Source organism: Falco rusticolus, chromosome 3 (assembly GCF_015220075.1).
Source record: "Falco rusticolus isolate bFalRus1 chromosome 3, bFalRus1.pri, whole genome shotgun sequence".
NCBI lineage: Eukaryota > Metazoa > Chordata > Aves > Falconiformes > Falconidae > Falco > Falco rusticolus.
In genome coordinates, this window is record NC_051189.1 from 28479632 (window position 1) to 28498631 (window position 19000).

A 19000-nucleotide genomic window follows, 5' to 3' on the forward strand; every position below is an offset into this window, starting at 1 on the left:
AGCAATTTTCCCTTCCTAGTATTCCATCAATCTATTCCCAACAAGAATTTGTACAGGAAACAGCTTGAGAGTTTGTTCTGAATCCCTACACCACCTTCAGACTGAACTATTTTTGAAGCAAGTTCTGAATGAAACTGTAGGACAGAACCGCAGATACTAGCTATAAATTCTGTTCCTGTGTTTGTGGAAACAGACAGCGCAGAGCTCCCTTTTTAAACTACAGCCCGAGAAAGTCTATCAGCAATTACCCAGCAGACAAGTGCCAAAGATGCCTTCATACCTTGTGAGACTCACAGCACATCAAAGGGCCAACAGTCATGTGCTCTCTGATGTTCTCTTCTCCTCCTGCAACCCATGCATTTGTACCTGTCTTCAATAATAAACTTTGGCTTTCTAAACTTTTACTGCTTTTCTACTTCAGCTCTTTCTACCAGTTTCTCCATGCTTTGTCTTCCCCTGCATCTCTCTTCCCTTTTTATTAGCTGATCCTCTTTTTTTCCTCCTTTTCCATTTTTTCTTTCTTTTTCCCCCTAATTCATCTGTTCTTTCCCTATAGCATGTCTCAGCTCATATTGTAAGCACAGTTTCAGTGATGCAGTTTTAAAACTACAGAATATAACTGTGTTGGAAAAAAAACATAGAACTATTTTTTAGCAGGACCATAATTCCTGCTAAAAAAGATCTATGCTGAGAGGATACAAAGGCTCATGGTATCGCTCTTGAGTCCAAGACTGAACGAACATGTTATGGAGGCACATCACTCACAAAAATCACCTGGCACAAAGCCTCAATAAAGACACAAAGTTGTCAGCAACAACTTTTTCATCCCAGAAACTCCCTTCAATCACCACACAGAAAAGCGGTAATACAGACACAGGCAGTTGAGAAAGATGTAGGCTATGTAAACCCATTTGAGACTAGCTACGTACAAGTAGTAAACTATAGAAGTGAAATTTGAAGTCTCAGTATATTCCCAAAATTGGCAGAACAGATCCGGAATGGTAACACATAACTGGAACATTTCTATAGGAGGGCACAGTTTGTTCACAAAGAACAAGAAAGCATGATGTTCTACTCTTTATCAACAATGTGTAAAATCCTGTGATCCAGACTGTAGGCAGGCTCTCCAATTAACAGCAGATCATTAAAAACAGGAAGATAAACTACATAAGCCCTTTCTTTTATTTTGTTTTGGTTTGGTTTTGAGAATATCATCATGTCTGGGCAGGGCTTTTTTATTTCTTTAACAGGGAGAAATTAATCTAAATAAAACATAGCTGTTTGTCCTGCATTATTTCTAATAATTTAGAAAGACGGCTTTAGAAGTTTGAAAATGTAAAGGTAGAAGATAATTTGGGCAACAGTACTCATGAAACACACAGTTTATGATTCCTGTAACAGCAGAACGAAAGCAATGAATTTCAAGAAAGAGACCCCTGGGAAACAGGAGAAAGTGCAGATAATGGAATCTTTAATAGAATTATTATCTTTTCCTGCAAAAACACTACAATTTTGTAGAAACAGTATCAGGGAAAAAAAAAAAAGGAACAAAGGGAAAGAGCTCTAAAAGAAAATAAAGCAAATATGTTTATAGTTGCATTATTTGTACAAAACTGATCAAAGAAACAGTTAATCTACAATACCACAAGGATGAAAAGCTATTTCTTGAAGTACTTTTGTACTGCTTCTGTGAATAGCTAAAAATGAGCTGTGATCAGATGGAAAACACGATGCTATTCACAAAAAGGCTGTTATTTCCATGAGATGTTAGGTTATACAATAAAAGCTCATCTGTAAACCTGCAAAGACACTCAGAGACCCAATGGCAGGAGGAGAAGCCCAAATAATACCCTGCTGGGCTACTCTCAGGCCCAGCACAGGTGCCCATCAGCCCAAAAGCTGATCTTCACAAGCCCAGAGAACATGGGGGCATGCAATGGCAGGCAAGAATGCAAATCATGTACTCCCAAGGAATATTCATCAGCTATTCTTTTATGTGGTAGAAAATAATCTGAATTGTCAGTAAAAGAATATCAGTGATTAACAAATGTGCCTTATTTACTGAAAAGTCCCTTATTGACTACATTATCCTCACAGTTACTTTAATAAAAAGAAAAAACCTAATACACTGAAATTCCAGTTTCTCTGCAATTATAGTCAGGTTTTTTTAGAAGCTTAGACACACACATTACTGTTAAAGTATACAGAAACTGACTAAGTACAAGGATAATTTTCAAGAAGGCACAATACTGTATTTTACACAAAGGTATTCCAACAAAAGGTAGTAGACTTACAGAATCAACCAAGACAAGAATCAGAACAAAGGGAGAAAGGGGTTGACAGCAATCATTTCATAGCATTGCACTGAAAGCTGCCTTCAGCTAGTTAATGCTAAGTACTGCTATAGAGGTATAAAATTTACCAAGTCAAATTAAAAGCAACAAAAAAGAGAAGATCAAAATAAGTGTACTATACTGTTCATTTACTGTATGTTAAGTACTTAAAATGTGTGCTCCAGATTTCTATTCCATAGATAGATTGTTAGCATGGGGTATCACAGTTCATTGACCCGAAGGATTGAAACATCTTAAATGATGGAACATGTTAAGTCTGGAACTGTGCAAACCCTAAGACCATCAGAAATCATCAAATGACTATATTTTCACATTTCTCCAGCCTTCAGAAATACCAGTATTTGGAAAAAAACAACCCAACCAACCAAACAAAAAAACCTCACAATCTCATCCTTAGGTGATCCCCACAGAATAAAGAAATTAAGAGAATCAGGGACTTTTGGGAAAGAATGAAAAACTAATCACTTAAAGCGGTTATTTCAAGGGTCACACATCTGAAAATATAACAGTTCTTTTGCACCACCAGATCAACATAGACTCAACTTTAAAAACACCTACAGGACTGAAAAAGGAAAATAGGACTGAGAAAAACAGGACTGAAAGACTTACAGTGGCAGTCTAATCTACCATTCTATTTCAAGTTATGATTTACTACATATGAATGATTCTCCTCACATGTCTCTGTTAAGACTGGTAATGATGGAGATTCCAAAATATCTCAATTATTCTTATGTGTTTATACACAACAGATAAACGATAGTGGATCTAAATCATTCTAGCCTGCACAGAAATATGAAGAAAAATATTATTTTCTCCTGGATGACATTTATGCACTTGAAGACTGTGGTCTCTCAGCTGATCAAAATCCTTATACTTTCAAAATCCATGGGTGTTTTGCCAAAGGATGGTAGGTAACCAACTTCATTACTTCTATCATCATCATGGAGACCTACGTATCTTCAGCAGTTTCACAACATTAAGTAACGTTTATTTATGAAACTGGATGAGAAACATCTGCAGCCCCTTAAAAAAATTCATTCTATGCCATTAATAAAGCCCTTAATAATCCAGCTTCACCTCTGAATGATCTTAAATTACAACATTACACCATATAAGGGAGCAAGGGTGGATGTTTCAGATGAGGGAAGCATGGAAAAATTATCCTGTATGGGAAAATTAAATGCATCCAGAAATTGGTGCCAAGGAGTGAAGCTTGGTGGCTTAGCTTACATCCTGGATAAGCTATAAATACCCATATACACACAAAAAACATTCTGTCTGTTAACTACTCTAAGTAAAAACCTGGATTTAAAGTATATAGTTGTGCGCAAATTCACTAGCGGTACTCTCTACCATAATACATACTTAACCAAAAGCATCACATATTTACCTGAAGTTTGGAAAACCTCATTCAGTAAAGCTTCATTTACCACCACCGAACTGACATTTCCAACAGGATGACACCAGCTCTGATAAATAGTTTGAAGTAAAAGGGTTTGAGCTCTAGTTGCTTGAATTGTTAAATTAGGAAGCTCAAATATGCATTCTGTTAGTGGGACATGAGCTCGCTTGGTCCTGTTTAAAATATTGAGAGAAAAGAAAAAAGAAAAAAGAAAAAAAAATCATTATTTTGGTGTATAACAACAACAATTTAAAAACTTAGACACAGAATACCAGACTATCAACTGGTAGTTTGTAAGATTGGAACTGTGTGTCTTCAGTTTCCTCTTGCAGGAGCTAATTCTACTTAGACTGAAATTCACCCAAAATACGACTTCTGTTAAAAGATTTAACTTTACATCTCCTTCCAAAACATGACAGGAAAAGTGATGTACTTTAATCTAATTATCTCTTGGTTTTAAAATATTTAATAAAAGCAATCCCAAGTGCTCCCACCAAAATAAGAGCTACTCATAAAATTGTGCAGTTTTTAAAAACACAGAAGAAATCCGTTCAGAAGTGGAATTTTCTGAATTTTTTTTATTTAAAACCTTACAATGAATCACTAATTGAGATATGTCTAGTGATCCAATAAAACATAAAGACAATATCCATACAACCAAATACAAAGACCTCCACATTTCTCATAATATTCCATAGTTGGCTGACATTGACCTCACTAAGTGATTCTAATATTTTTCAGTGCCTTTTGCCTTATAATTAGGGAGCAGGAACACGTGGGGAGAGGCAAGGGAGAGTACTACAAGGTAAAGGACATTCTCTTTGGAAATAAATTCTGTGACAATACAGCCCACTATCAACACAAAGGCTCTACCCACAACTGTAGTGAAGTCAGCAAGTTACTTTTGCTTCCTACTATAAATACTAATGCCTAAAATTAAGCAACAGTTTCATTTGCTACATTCAACAAAAACTGCAAAGATTATTAATCATTTTGAGCCTCTTCCTGCAGCATGCTTATAACATTATTATTCCTGCCCTAATTGACTCCTATTCCATCACCGAAATGTGTATTTTGTGCTATTTAGCATTATTTTCCCTAATGTCCACAAAATTTAATCACTGGTGCACAGATTAGTTCATTCTCATTCTGGAGAACCTCCTCCATGAGAAGATTTTAGGGAGAAGCCTAAATCCACATGAAAATTAAAAATAGTAGGTTAATGTTCCATAGGGAATCAAAACCTCAAATAAGGGAAAGCAAAATCCCCTACCCCAGAAAAAAAGCATCCTTTACCAACACGTATGAGACACTGACAATGTAAACACATTCCCTTGCATACAGTGAATGGCTCTTTAGATCCACAAAATCGAAGCCTTCCAAGAATCTGTCACAAGCAGTCAAGAGGACACCACATCTCCTATTCGGCTCCGCAAGAAAATGCTTACAGCCATATGACCTAACACACATCAGATCATTCTTGCAGTAGCGACTCTGCAGGAGGCTCCATGAAGTCAGAAACGAGCCATTCTTGATGCTCAAACTCTAAAAATCTGTAAAAGCATGAAGTGACACAAAACTCTGGCAACAAGTAGCAGACTTCATTGCATATTCAGCACCTGATTAGGAGAGTAGCCCTTCACCAAGCAAACTGTGAAGAAAAAAAATGTTTCACCACTTCTCAGACCCATGATCATCATGATATAGAAGAAAAATAGGCAAATATTCTGCTGCTAACACTTTTGGCCTGTAAGCGCTGGATAAGGACTGTGTGACATATGAAACATGGCTTGGAAACACAGACACTGAACATCAGAAGACATGTATCAACTACCATGTTGACAAGTAGTAAACCCCAAGGTCATGTCATCACTTGAATTTGGATTTACACATAAAAGCATCCACCTTAAGTCACAAACAGATCTCCTCCCTCAATTCCTTGTTAGTACCAGCAAACACCTAACTGAAAACCATTTTCTCTGGATCAAGAGGAATAAGAATCAAAGACTCATTTAGGTTAGAAAAGACCATTAAGATCATCATGTCCAACCATTAACCCAGCATTGCCATGTCCGTCACTAAACCATGTCCCTAATCACCACATCTATGCATTTTTTAAACTTCTCCAGGGATGGCGATTCCACCACCTCCATGGGTAGCCTGTTCCACTGCTTGACCACCCTTTCAGTGAAGAATGTTTTCCTAATATCCAATCTGAAACTCCTCTGGTGTAACTTGAGGCCATTTCCTCTTGTCCTGTCACTTGCTATCTGGGAGAAGAGACCGACCCCCACCTGCCTACAGCCTCCTCTCAAGGCAGCTGCAGAGAGCAACAAGGTCTCCCCTGAGCCTCCGCCTCTCCAGGCTAAACAACCCCAGCTCCTTCAGCTGCTCCTCACAAGACCTGTGCTCCAGACCCTTCACCAGCTCTGTCGCCCTTCTCTGGACACGCTCCAGCACCTCAATGTCCCTCCTGAAGCGAGGGGCCCAAAAGGGAACCCAGCATTCGAGGGGCGGCCTCATTAGTGCTGAGTACAGGGGGACGATCACTGCCCTGGTCCTGCTGGCCACACTCTCTGATACAGGCCAGGATGCTGTGGGCCCCCTTGCCCCCCCGGGCACACTGCTGGCTCATGCCCAGCCGGCCGTCAGCCAGCTCCCCCAGGCCCTTTTCCCCCAGGCAGCTTCCCAGCCGCTCTGCCCCAGCCTGCAGCGCTGCCTGGGGCTGCTGTGACCCAAGGGCAGGGCCCGGCACTGAGCCTGGTTGAACCTCCTACAACTGGGCTCGGCCCATCGGTCCAGCCTGCCCAGATCCCTCTGCAGAGCCTCCTGCCCAACAGCAGAGCAACACTCTCCCCAGCTTGGCGTCACCTGCAAACTTACTGCGGGTGCCCTTGTTCAGATCATCGATAAAGATATTAAACAGGACTGGCCCCAGCACTGATCCCTGGGGAATGGCACTTGTGACCAGCCACTGGCTGGATGTTACTCCATTCACCACCACTCTTCGGGCTTAGCTGTCCAGCCAGCTTTTTACCCAGCATAGAGTGCACCCATAGAAGCCACGAGGAGCCAGTTTCTCCAGGAGAATGCTTTAGGAGTCAGTGTCAAAGGCTTCAGTAAAGTCCAGGTAGATAACCACAGCCTTTCCCTCATCCACTAAGTGCAAGACCTGGTCACAGGAGGAGTTCAGGTTAGTACAGCAGGACCTGCCTTTCAAAACCCCATGTTGGCTGGGCCTGATCCGTAGCTGTACATGCACAAGCTCAGAATGATCTGCTTCACAACCTTCCCCAGCACTGGGGTCAGGCTGACAGGCCTGTAGCTCCCTGGATCCTCCTTCCTGCCCTTCTTCTAGATAGGCATCATGTTGGCTGACCTCCCATCTTCTCCAGTCACCCAGGACTGTTGACAGATGATGGAAAGCAGCTTGGTGAGCTCCTCTGCCAGCTCCCTCAGCACCCTTGGGTGGATCCCACGTGGCCCCATAGACTTGTGTGTGTCCAAGTGGAGCAGCAGGTCACTGACCGTTTTCTCCTGGACTATGGGGACTTCGTTCTGCTCCTCATCCCTGCCTCCCAGCTCAGGGGCCTGAGTAGACCGAGGTACTTAATTTATCTCATCAAGTGTTAAGATATCTACAGTATAAACAAACATCCATATCCCAGATGGCTGTATAGACCCTTTTAAGGTACATGGAAAGAATAGAGCACTGCATATTTATATATATAACAGAGATCCATTCATTCTAGACCTGAAAATTAAATGAACTGCTTTCTGTAGGTCACCATTTCTGCCCACTGCCTATTAAGGGAGATTATGATAATTACCTCAACTGTGGATGTCTATACCATAGATCAAAGTTTCACAGATAAAGCCCATCCACAAAAGCCAATTCCATTGCTCCTTACTAAAAATAAAACCAAGGGAATAAAAGAAAAACTGACTCCTATTAAAGAAGATACTCATGAAACATTCTCTGAAAATGGATGTAAACACAGATGGAGGACACCGAACAAACAAAACCAGATGTTGTAGCCTTCTGTAAAAGTAATCAGTATTCCTTAGACCAAGGCTTTTCAACCTCAAAACCTGAAATCAGGATTACCTGTCTCAGAAATGTTGAGAAGGGAGAGGAATCCAGAAACAAGACTACCTCTGAATTGCAACTCATTTGAAGCTAATGACAATCTGTGCTGCTAGATTCAAATGCCATTTGCAGAAAAGACATGGATGAAGGAAAAACATTTTGTGATTATATGAGAGAACTCAGCCTTGTATCTGGTAGTAGATATTTCCTTCAGAATGGAAGGACAAAAAAAAAAGTTTACTGTCTGAATGACACTATCAGTCTTTGAAGTTTGGATATATCATACTTTGGATTGGTACAGCCCCTGTGGCTAGGAAAAATCAAAACACAGTAGAGGCCTTTTCAGAGGAAATCCTCTATTAGCCTTGTTGGTTTGTTGTTTGGTGTGAGGTTTTTTAATAGCAGTCACTGACACCAAACTGAGAACAAGAAAAATTGTGTTTGTCCTGTTTGGGGGAACTAAGCATCTCCTACCTGCCATTACTGCTGACAGCCATGCAAACACGTTTCTAGTGTACAGGAGCAGACTACGTGCCGGTTTTGCTGCCCAAGATCACTACTCTATCGACTGTAGCACAGTAGGTCACCACAGGGGAAAGAAGTATCTGTACAAAACTCCTGAAGCTCTTCCTGTTTCTCAGTTTGAGGTTCAAAGACACTACACACCTTTCTTGACAATGTAACATACGCCCCAAGAAGTACAAACAACATGTGGCCATATGAGAAAGAATGCATCTGAACACATTTGAAATCTGTCGATGCCAGAAAGCCAGTTAAAAATTTTTTTGTCTACACTTCCAAACATAAGCTACTTAGAAAATTAGAACTACTTTAACGAGAGACAAAACAAAAGCTGAAAATAATACCAGTATTAAGTCAGGCAAACAGGGAAAGATGCTGCCTGGTTGGAGAGAAAAAATAAAATAATTAAAAAAAAAAAAAAAATACTCTCACTCACACAGACAGCCAAAAGGAACTAACAGGCTGGAACATGTTCTGACAATTTCTAGCACACAACATGCACAAGAGATCACATGAAGATCACTCTCTTGTGGACACAATTAGCTAAAACGTATCTCCCATTTCAGCTCCTCAGATACACAGACATTCCTCCACATAAATGTGTATATATTCATATAGTCACTAGAAGAAAAGCTCTGGGTTCCATGAAAAGCACAGGAGGGACTGCAACACCATGGCCTTTTCTAATGCTGGTCCCAAGTTAGAATTTGAACTTGCTTTCTAAGAATTCCCTAGAGTGTAAGTCCAAGCTCTGTAATTTATCAATGTAAACAGAAAAGGTGCACTTTAGTTCTGTAACTGAAGGAGTATATAAAGTGGTTCTGTACTTGGGAAAATCCACCCCTGTAAAACAAAATACTATATACACAATAAATCAAAAAAATATTTTAAAACTCAAGATTAAACAACACAAACCACTTTTATGCAGAACTGAAGTTGGAAAACTAGACATGCATATTAGCAAAGCTTTTGCAGGCATTACATGGAAAGAAATGGAATGCATGGTGATATCAATCAGAATGTTCCCTAGTATTCCTTTTTTTCCAAGTCATGTATTGAGACCTTTTATTATTTAACTCATTACAGAAGTACACTGTAACATTTTTCCTTTCTGTTTTTTCTTTTTTGTTACCCTTTCAGATAACTTACATCATCTACCTTTCCCTCTTATTTCTGAATATTAATTTGCAGGATTAAAACTAAGTATTTCAGTAAAAAGTGCCTGAATATTTCAAAAAGTCAAGTTCCCTAATGTAAAATGGGGAAGGAAGGAAGAAAGAAGATGGAAAACCTTTTACAGCAAAATTCAGGACAAATATAACTCCACAAATAATTCCACCTAAAATAACACATTTATATTAGCAAATTCATGTACTTCAAGGGGGGTGGGGGGGGTGGGGGGGTGTCTGTAAAGAGCTTTAACAATCACAGCATGCAATATGACAGTGGAAAAGATACCACTTGAAAAGTTTGACTACTCATTTAATGCGTATTACAGCTACTGTACTGAACTATGCTAAATTTGAAACTTAAAAGATTCACATAAAAATACTCCCTGATGGGTAATAACAGTGTATGGATATTTTTTTTTAACATATGCAAATTCTACTCTTATTGTACTTTAACAATCCTATAACAATAAAGTCTACTAGTCCTATTGAGATAACTTTGGAGGGACGGGAAGTTGAAGAAAATAAATCCTTTATTATAGAAAAAAATCAAGGCAGGGGAAGTATTGTAACATGTGTGCAGCAAATGTTGCTTAAACAAAATTTTAACTAGACCTGGCTAGTGATGAAAGTACATTTATAATTCAGGATTTATTATAATAGTTTTGAAACACAAATAATGCGTTTAGAAGAACTTAAAATACAAGTTTGCTACCAAACTGCACCTGTTAATACAGAAAATCCATCATTAATAAGGTACTGAGCTATATTTAACCAAGTTTTATGACCCAAGAGATATATTCAAAGCAATAAGTGAAAATACAAGTACAAATGATTTTTTTCAGTAAACCAAGTCAGACCTGTGTTTCTATATTGTATCATTAAATTTGTATTAAGCAACTGAATGTGACTTCACACCAAAACTCATCACCATATTAAAACAGTTATGGCACATAGCTGGAGTCTAAAACCACTATTTAAACTGCACTTTAAAACTGTAACAACAACAGAAATAATTATTTCTCAAATCTTTACACTCAAGAGTTAAGATGCAGTTCTGAACATATGTTCATTTAACTGAACAGGTTAAAAAACTACCAATTCTAACACTCTTCTCTAGGGGAAAATAAATCCTAACCTAACTAGCAGGATAGGCTACTCATTAAAGCTGAACTTGGACAAGATCCAGAATAAATTTAAGGAAATATGAACAAGCAAGTCTTGCTGTGTAGTGGCATGGAGTGAAAATGAATCTGTCCTAATTAAATGATTTTTAAATACTCTTTGGTTGTACCCAGTTTGCTGACAAACTGTAATACAGACTTGCTGAAATATTTTGATAAATCTGGCATACCATTAAATAAAATAGTTTTCTTTGCTGTTTTTGAATGAAAACAGGAATTGGTCCTTATTATACACGGTGCGTAGGCACCAATATAACCAATCCATGTAAGTTCACTGGCCTGCTATGAAATATTTTCAGTTTGTAGACTTTAGTAACACAACTCATTCTTTTAAAATCAACACCTCAGAGTGATTGAAAGAATATAGTGGTGAACAGCTGGGTCCAGAGGTTTATAGAGAGTCCCCAACTGCAAAGCTGGAACCTGCAAAACGTTTCCAAAAATTTAATTTTTGTTATTACTCATATCCTGTACAGTAAAATACGATTAGTTCATTTTTTCCAAAATAACAAAACCAGTAACCTGCTACTAGAACCTAGCAACTGTGCCTTCGAAGAACCTGAATGTAATTTATGTGCCTAAATAATTTCATTCAGCATTTGCACACCTTTCCTCTAAGGCAAACAGAAAATGTATGCTGGTTTTATATTTGACACAAACAAAGGCTTCATCTATGTATCTACAACATACCCATATTTCTATTTATCTGATCTTATCAACTTAAAGAAAGTAACTATTTTGATCCTTTTTCTTAACATTTAAAGCAACTATTACTAGGTAAGGGAAACAATGTCTAACTACTTAATGACAAGTATCAAAACTCTGAAAGCAGCATGCCAGGAGATGAAGAAAAGGAAAGGAAGTTAACCACTAGTGTCTTCAAATTAATATTTTTTAAATGCAAGACTTCAGTCACAACTACTCACAATTTTAAAAGTCATCTCACACATCTGCACATGCTAACACAATTTTTAGTCTTCAGGCAACAACATATGGTTATTTGTGCTAGAGGACTAAGTTAATTATTATAAAAAATAGTAATTAAACCCTCTTTGGAACACTTCATTCCAAAAACACCTCCAAGACTGATGTCTTCTAAACATCTCCCGCTCTTCTACAGACTTCACTAAAGGCTGCCTGACATCTTATGTCATCTTTTACACATGTGAATTTTCAGCAGCTTCAGCTGCTTTTGCCTCTTATTTGTAGGAAACACTGCTAATCACACAGTTTACTACAAGTGGGAAAACAATAAACTTCATATTCAACAACTTTTTCTTGTTTTCAATGATCTAAAAATAATTAACTTTTTCTTTCTGAAGATTTTAGATAGGGAATTAGAAGGGAACAACACGATCATTTCAAAACTGACTACTGCATATTATTTTTTAACATCAGTTCTGGAATGAAAATTGTCAGTGATTAAAAGTGTTTGTTAAATGTTAATTCATATGTGAACTTCAGAAAAAACACAGATTTCCTTGAACCAATTGCAAAAACAAAACAATGCAGACAAAGTACAAGCTTCAGTATGTCTTCGAACATGAACAGAGATTACCCATTCTCAATTCTCAGTACAGAGTGTGTTTTAATGGAACAATAAAATATAGCATTACAGCAAAGTAAAAAATAATAATGCATTATTCCAAGAACGAAAGAAAATTTATTAAAAAAAAATCATGCAAATATCTAAAAGGAAGAAACCTTGTAAAAAAACCCCTGTGAAGCAAAGAATGCAAGACTCCAGACACATATATTAAGAGCTCTAAACTTGGATTGTTTTTAAAATCATTTAGGTTGGTTCATTATACCTGGATATCAAAAGTTATGATCATTAGATTAAAAAAGAATCATTGTTACATGCAAGTAATAACACTGGTTTGTTAAGCAACAAGGAAGTGAGAAACAGTGAGACCCGAGCGGGATCGTTATTGTAACTTTATCTGCTGTGAGGCACCAAGAGAAAAATGCCAAAAGCCGCAAAAAACGCTGAAGACCTGGAACGTGAGGGTAGGAAAGTCCTAAATTCCATCAGCTTTAATCTAGTCACACCAAGCATGAGTCTTTCTGTCCACTGAATTAAAAGTTTAAGAAAGAAGGCAAGAGAGCAGACTATCTCCACTTAAGTCAGTGCCTCAAAATGTGACAGATTTGAACAAAAATTTGATACCAACAAAGGATAATTCAACAAGGGGTTGGGTTTTCAGTCTTATTTTTGGACACATGATAAACTAAGAAGGCTGCTGAAACTATATTAAAGGAAAATGTTAAACCTGCAGCTACATTAGAGAAACACTTAGGATGTTCAGATCAAATTCAGCTTACTGGCTTTGAAAAAGCTCAACAATGGGACAAATGCTGAACTCCCATCAAATTGCAAGTAGAGGTCTGTCACTAATTGCTACTTCTTCCTTTGGAGAAAAAAAAAAAAAAATTTCTAATCGCTAGTCAATACTTGTCTCCAGAAAGAGTCATTGAAGTCATATGAGCAATCTATAAAAGAATAAACTTCCAAGTTTTCTGCTCTAAGGTGATTACAATAGTAATCAGTCTTCTTTATGTGCTTAATATATATGATTAGCTTTACAATCATCATCAACCAACTGATTTCTGTGCATTAAGTTGTATCTTTGAAGAACTGCATCTTCAGAACTCCACAAGATGTACGGGGTAAATCAGAAAACAAGGGATAAGAAACTCTCTTCATGGAATGCAGTTAATAACAATTCAGGACTTTTGTTCTTTCTTACACTTTAAACATCCATTCTTTATTTCTGTGAGAAGGTCTGTAACTTTTTTACTTTGATCTAAGAATCTTATTGTCATTGGTTGTGGATATTAGTGGGGACGAGGGAAGGGCTATGACATTTAGCTGCATTATGTTCAATGAGATCCAAATATAAGGACCATGAGAAAAAATAATAGATACTCATAACAGTGACTAAAGGTCAAAACGTACTAAAAAAAACAAACCATCACCACCAAAAATAAGAACCCAGAAAGGAGTCGGGGAGGAAGCAAGGACTTTCTAAACAGAACCACTAGCTCGATGAAGGTAGAACAGAGGGAATCGTACCAGAAGCAGAGCACTTTTCCATCTACTATTTGAGTTGTGCCTTACATCTTTTCAGGAGAACTAGCTCCTGCTTTGGAAAGCAGCAAGGTCAAAATGAATTAGATCATTATCATTTACCTCCTGGTAAAAGATAGTTTCCTGGGAGTGGGGAGGGATGGAGGTGTGTGTGTGATGAGGAACCAGCTGGAACTTGGAGATGCTGTAACTGAACAGCTGCAGATGAGCAAGACCACCAAAACCACCAGAGTTAACCATGTAAAGGTTGTCAGCGGCCATAAGCTTCTGAAGAGCAGAGATCTGCGTTTATTTTATTAAAACAAAACAAGTGTTACATTATTTTGTAGCTTTTTTAAATCCAGTATCATTGCTTTGCATACCAGTGTAATCCAATCTCCATAGCCACAGGGGTGGAACGGTGTTTGGAGAACTGCCTTCCCACAGGACAGCCTGCTTCACTCTCCAGAGAAGCAACCTCATCTTCTCCCTCCTTCCCCCTTCACACGCTCCCAGAAAGAGCAGCAACAGCCATTAAATCAATCCTCTAAATCTGCCACACCGAGCCATTTGGTTGCCATTAGCAGGTAAAACAGGGAGCCAGGAGGGCTCAGAAACAGGCTGGTGCTCAGTGAAGAGAGCTGCACTGACAAACGCAGTCATCTACTGAACATGATGCCGCAAACCAGGAATAGGACACAAAGGATGCTTCCACTTGGCAAGGAGATCCATGCTTAACCTGGTGTTACCAGGGAGCAAGAGTCATGACTACAGCAGCCCTGAGAACAGCAACTACTTCCATCACCTTTTCAAGCTGTCAGAATTACAAGCAGCAGCTCTCAGAAACTGTCCTGTCAGTCTGAGGGAAACTGACACAGTCAATTCAGCAGCTAATACAAGATATTTTTGTAGGATATAGGATTTGATTTTATAGAAAAGAATTCTATTGAATTACTAGGAGCACAAATAAGGATATTTTTTTATATAGATTTCTATCTAATATAACCTTTAATAACAAAATGAGTAAGGTTTTAAAGTTACTGTCAAGTTACCTTTCTTATTCCCAGCAGAGCTGCAAAATTTAGCATCTTAAATACAAATCAGTTATCTTGTAATAAATTCATTTCAAAATCTGCAGATATTTCATTTCATGGTCTATTCCATTCTATTTTAAATACCAAACTCTTTTCCTACCCCAAATTTGCAATGACTTTCCTCTTTGTTATTTCTTAAAACACCTCAGAAATTATCAAACATGTTCAAAAATTACACACACATTTATGAGAAAGCAGCCCAGATCATAGGCTCTGTCTATGGTGAGAACCTTTCTACAGCACAGCTGACCAAATGTGACCCTATCCTGTAGGAGAAAAAAACTTGAGTTTAGAGCTGTATTTTATGCAGAGGAGAAGTCGCTATCCCAGAAGTCTGACCCTTCTCCAAACAGCACAGAAGCAAGGGACTCAAGAATGCAGGTGAACAGAGGCTCTGTTCTTTTCTCCTCTAAAGATATTGCCTAAAGCAAGGATATTAGCCAGCATTGAAAGTTAGGAACAGTGGCTTGTAAAGCCTAACCGAGATAGGAGACAGGAGCTTCTTTCTGGGGAGCAAGGAAGAGGAACTGCTTCCAGCAGGAACAGTCACAAGGGCAGATCCACAGACTTTGCCATCTCACAATAAGCTAAGTAACTTGCAGAGTACTCTCCCAACCCTTGTAGAAACAGAAGACAAAGTGACAAAAGCTGACAGTGTCATTTAAGAAGGAAAGCGGCACTAAAATGCCCACAGAATTATCTTTTCTCAGGTTTCAAACGGCAAGAGGAAAAAGGAAGAAAAAAACCAATACAGTGGAATTAATAGATTTGAGATTATGGCAGAAGGATGGAGAAGAGACACCAAGAAAACAAGAAACAAAAACGCAAATGAAAAGAAGTATTTTTAGAGTATTCCCAAAAAAATGCTTGGAAAATGGGAAGAATGTAAGAACAGAAGAAACTCAAGGCACGTGTGAGGAGAAGAAGCTGTATGACTAACTTCCTTCAAAGTGCTTGGAAACTTAAAGTAGGGGTCAGGAAAAATAAAATTATATTTAGAGCATTAAAAGGAAGATCGTTGTGGAATGAAACGATGATAATGGAAACAGAAAGAAAATACTCATATCTAACTCATACACACACTAAAGCGCACCACCCTCTTTACTGCCCTCTTTGCAAATTTCTCACATATACCTTTTTTGAATACATTGTCTTAACTCACCTCTAAGTACTCCCATGAAAATTGTGTGAAACAGGAAAAAAAGTGACCAAATGTAGATAAACTTGCCTAAACATTCTTTTTCCTGGCAATTATTAACAGCTGCAAAGTTGTTAGAAGATGGTCCACAACTCACTGAAAGAAGCACAAAAATCCCATTTTGTTTCCTCTCTGGAAAGTCCAAAGATCTTCTCAGGAACTAACACAGTGTCAAACTCCCTGCTGAAGATGCAAGAGCCAAACACAACCCCAACTTCAAGTAAACACTAACAGCTTATCTGAATGAGAAACTTTGTCCAGAAAGGTAAGTTGGTTAGGCTGAGGTTTTCTGTGAATTTCTTCTAGAAAATACTTTAGCATACTACTTGTTTTGTTTCATGAATAGATAAAATCTTCTGGTGGAAGACAATGCACTTACAGCAAGAGAAAAAAAGGTTGTTTGAAATTCTGGGATTTTTTTTATATCTAGACCACAAAGGTCAGAGAGGTAAGAAGGTGCTCGTCTGCATCAGAAAAAAGAAGTATCTGAACTAAAATATTGGACTGAATGGAGATGCCACAAACAGGTGCCCTTCAGTTTCAGGGTGCAAGTTGCAAGCAAGTTACTTGCTTATTTGCCACCTAAGGAAGGCCAAGTGTCGGCTCCAGTAACAGACTGGGGCTGTGCATACTGTTTACCTGTTGGCTTGCTCCCTGCCAGTCTCAGGTCATGGCAGCTGGCACTTTCTCAAACAATGCTGAAGGGACGGACCAAGCATGCCAGAAGCTGTCCCCAGTCTGGACTCTTCCCACAAGCTTCTTAGCCTTAATTCCTAACCCCCTTTGGGGAGTGGAAAGTTACAAAAGCTACAGGTAGGCATGTGAGCCACAAGAGGCAACCAGGTCTCAAGGCCACAGACTGATTTCTTGAATGTTTTGTTTAGTAGGATAGATGGATGCCAGCTCAGAACCCATATTTCTCTGTGTGATTCACAGATACATTTAAAATGGCCAAAAAAAAAAAAAAAAAGGCATCAGTTGCAGGTAAAATGCAGGAGAAATAAAGGACAAACCCTCTCTGTGAAGAATGGCCACCAGTCGATCTTTCAGGCCCAGGGTTTACACGGGTAAAGCCTCCTAACTGAGGATATCGCTGAAACCCTAACCAGGTATTTTCTACAGACAGTGGTAACACTAAGTAAGAGAAACAATTTCCAAATACATTCAATACAAAAGGGATATATATTAGGGATTCAAATTTTCTTTAGTATTTATGTTGCCTAACAGCACTTCAGCTTTAAGACAGTAAGTTTTTCATACATTTCCACCAGTCTCAAATAAAGCAAAATGTAGCTTTAACCCTGAAAGTCCTACACATTTTAAAATAAATACCCTTTGCTTGTTTCTAGTACAAATGACAGCAAATACTGATGGCAACAGTTAAAACAACCAGGAAAAAGTATTCACCACGTGCAATCACTTTCCCTGGACAGATATTAGTTAATAGGCTTAATTTCACTGAAGAGCCTTGACAATTCATTAGTCTAAATAACTACACTGGAAACATTACAGATGACCACCCTTCACTGTCAACTCTGCTGAATTTCCTCCTCATGGACAATACTACAAAAAATACAACTGCTTCCAATTTACATTGATTAAAAGTGCACTTTTAACAGATCTGCTGAATGCTGACTGCCACATCTGCTGAGAAGCAGTAACATTAGATCTGGACCTGATTAAAAAAAATTAAACTAGAGGTTTCCAACTGAAGCTAATTTGTAGTCACACCAATCAAGCTGCAAGTCATGTACTCAAAATGCAAAACCCCTCTTGGACAGAGATTTGTTATTGGTGACTGACAACAGCTCCTTCCAGAAGGGTATATTTAAGAAGCGCCCCAAAATGTTTGTGTTGCAACTTGATATGTTAATATCATTGCAGATAAGGAACTGTGTAGAACACTTTCTAAAGCATCTTCATCCTTATACACAAGCATAGCCTACTTTAACTTTTATAATGAAAGGTAAGTTATACCATGTTATCAATGAAACATCATTCTCCTGTTAAAATTGTTAAACCACCCTGTATTACTGTTCACAATTTGCTCTGATATATTGACATACCTACTCCTCAAATACAAAGATGCACAGTAAACCAAACTTCTGAAAGTGTCAAATCCACTGCTCACAAAGCTGTACCAAAACCAGCTACCAATAAATTAAGAAAAACAACAAATCTGATTTAGTATTATGTCCTTTGATGCATTTTCTAGGCTATGGCAGAGAAGTGCACAATGCTGAAGCAATCCAGCAAACTCCCTAGACTGATTGATTATTCACATCTGAGGCAATTCTACACAACCACCTTTGCAGAACCCAAGAGAATGACTGTTTCTGTCTGCTTTTGCACACTCCATGTCATTGGCATCTCTCAATAGTTTGAACAGTTTTTTACATGTGCTAGCTCTGACTCAAATGGTGCTGATGTGGCTGAAACTCTCCTGGGCATCTGTTCAGGCATGCACTCTCAGATCTTTTCTGTTTTGAAGGATATTCTGAATTTTCATCTGGCAGTTATATCTAATTACTGACATAACTAATAGTCACAACTGAATGCCACAAAATGAGTTTCCTGTGTTTTCAACCTGTTTCTGCTTCTGACCCAGGAAACAAGCATGCCCCTCAACTGCCCATGTGAAACACAATCCACACCCAATCTAAACTGACATAACTCTTGATTTACTGTGACTAGTCAATAAAACAGGCTGCCAAAATCAAGGTGTAAGTGTCAGTTTATTGGAAAACTTCCTAGATTTATGATCTAATGATCTAATGTTCGCAGTTGGTGGATATCTGGGCTCTGCTTCCTGCCAGCAGGGTCCACTTGCCTCTTACTAGCACAACTGCGCTGAACTGCTTGACAGCTACATCTCATGACTCTCACAAATCTACTGTGATTTCTAGTTCTAAGCAGC

General features: G+C 38.4%; 1 protein-coding gene across 1 annotated transcript in view; it reads right to left on the reverse strand.

Moving 5' to 3' along the window:
• The window catches only part of VPS13B (vacuolar protein sorting 13 homolog B), a 476916-nt gene that overhangs the window by 366954 nt on the left and 90962 nt on the right, over nt 1-19000 (reverse strand). Inside the window, 1 exon segment of the mRNA XM_037379063.1 lies at nt 3745-3929. Within this exon segment, the coding sequence (XP_037234960.1) occupies nt 3745-3929 (185 nt within the window).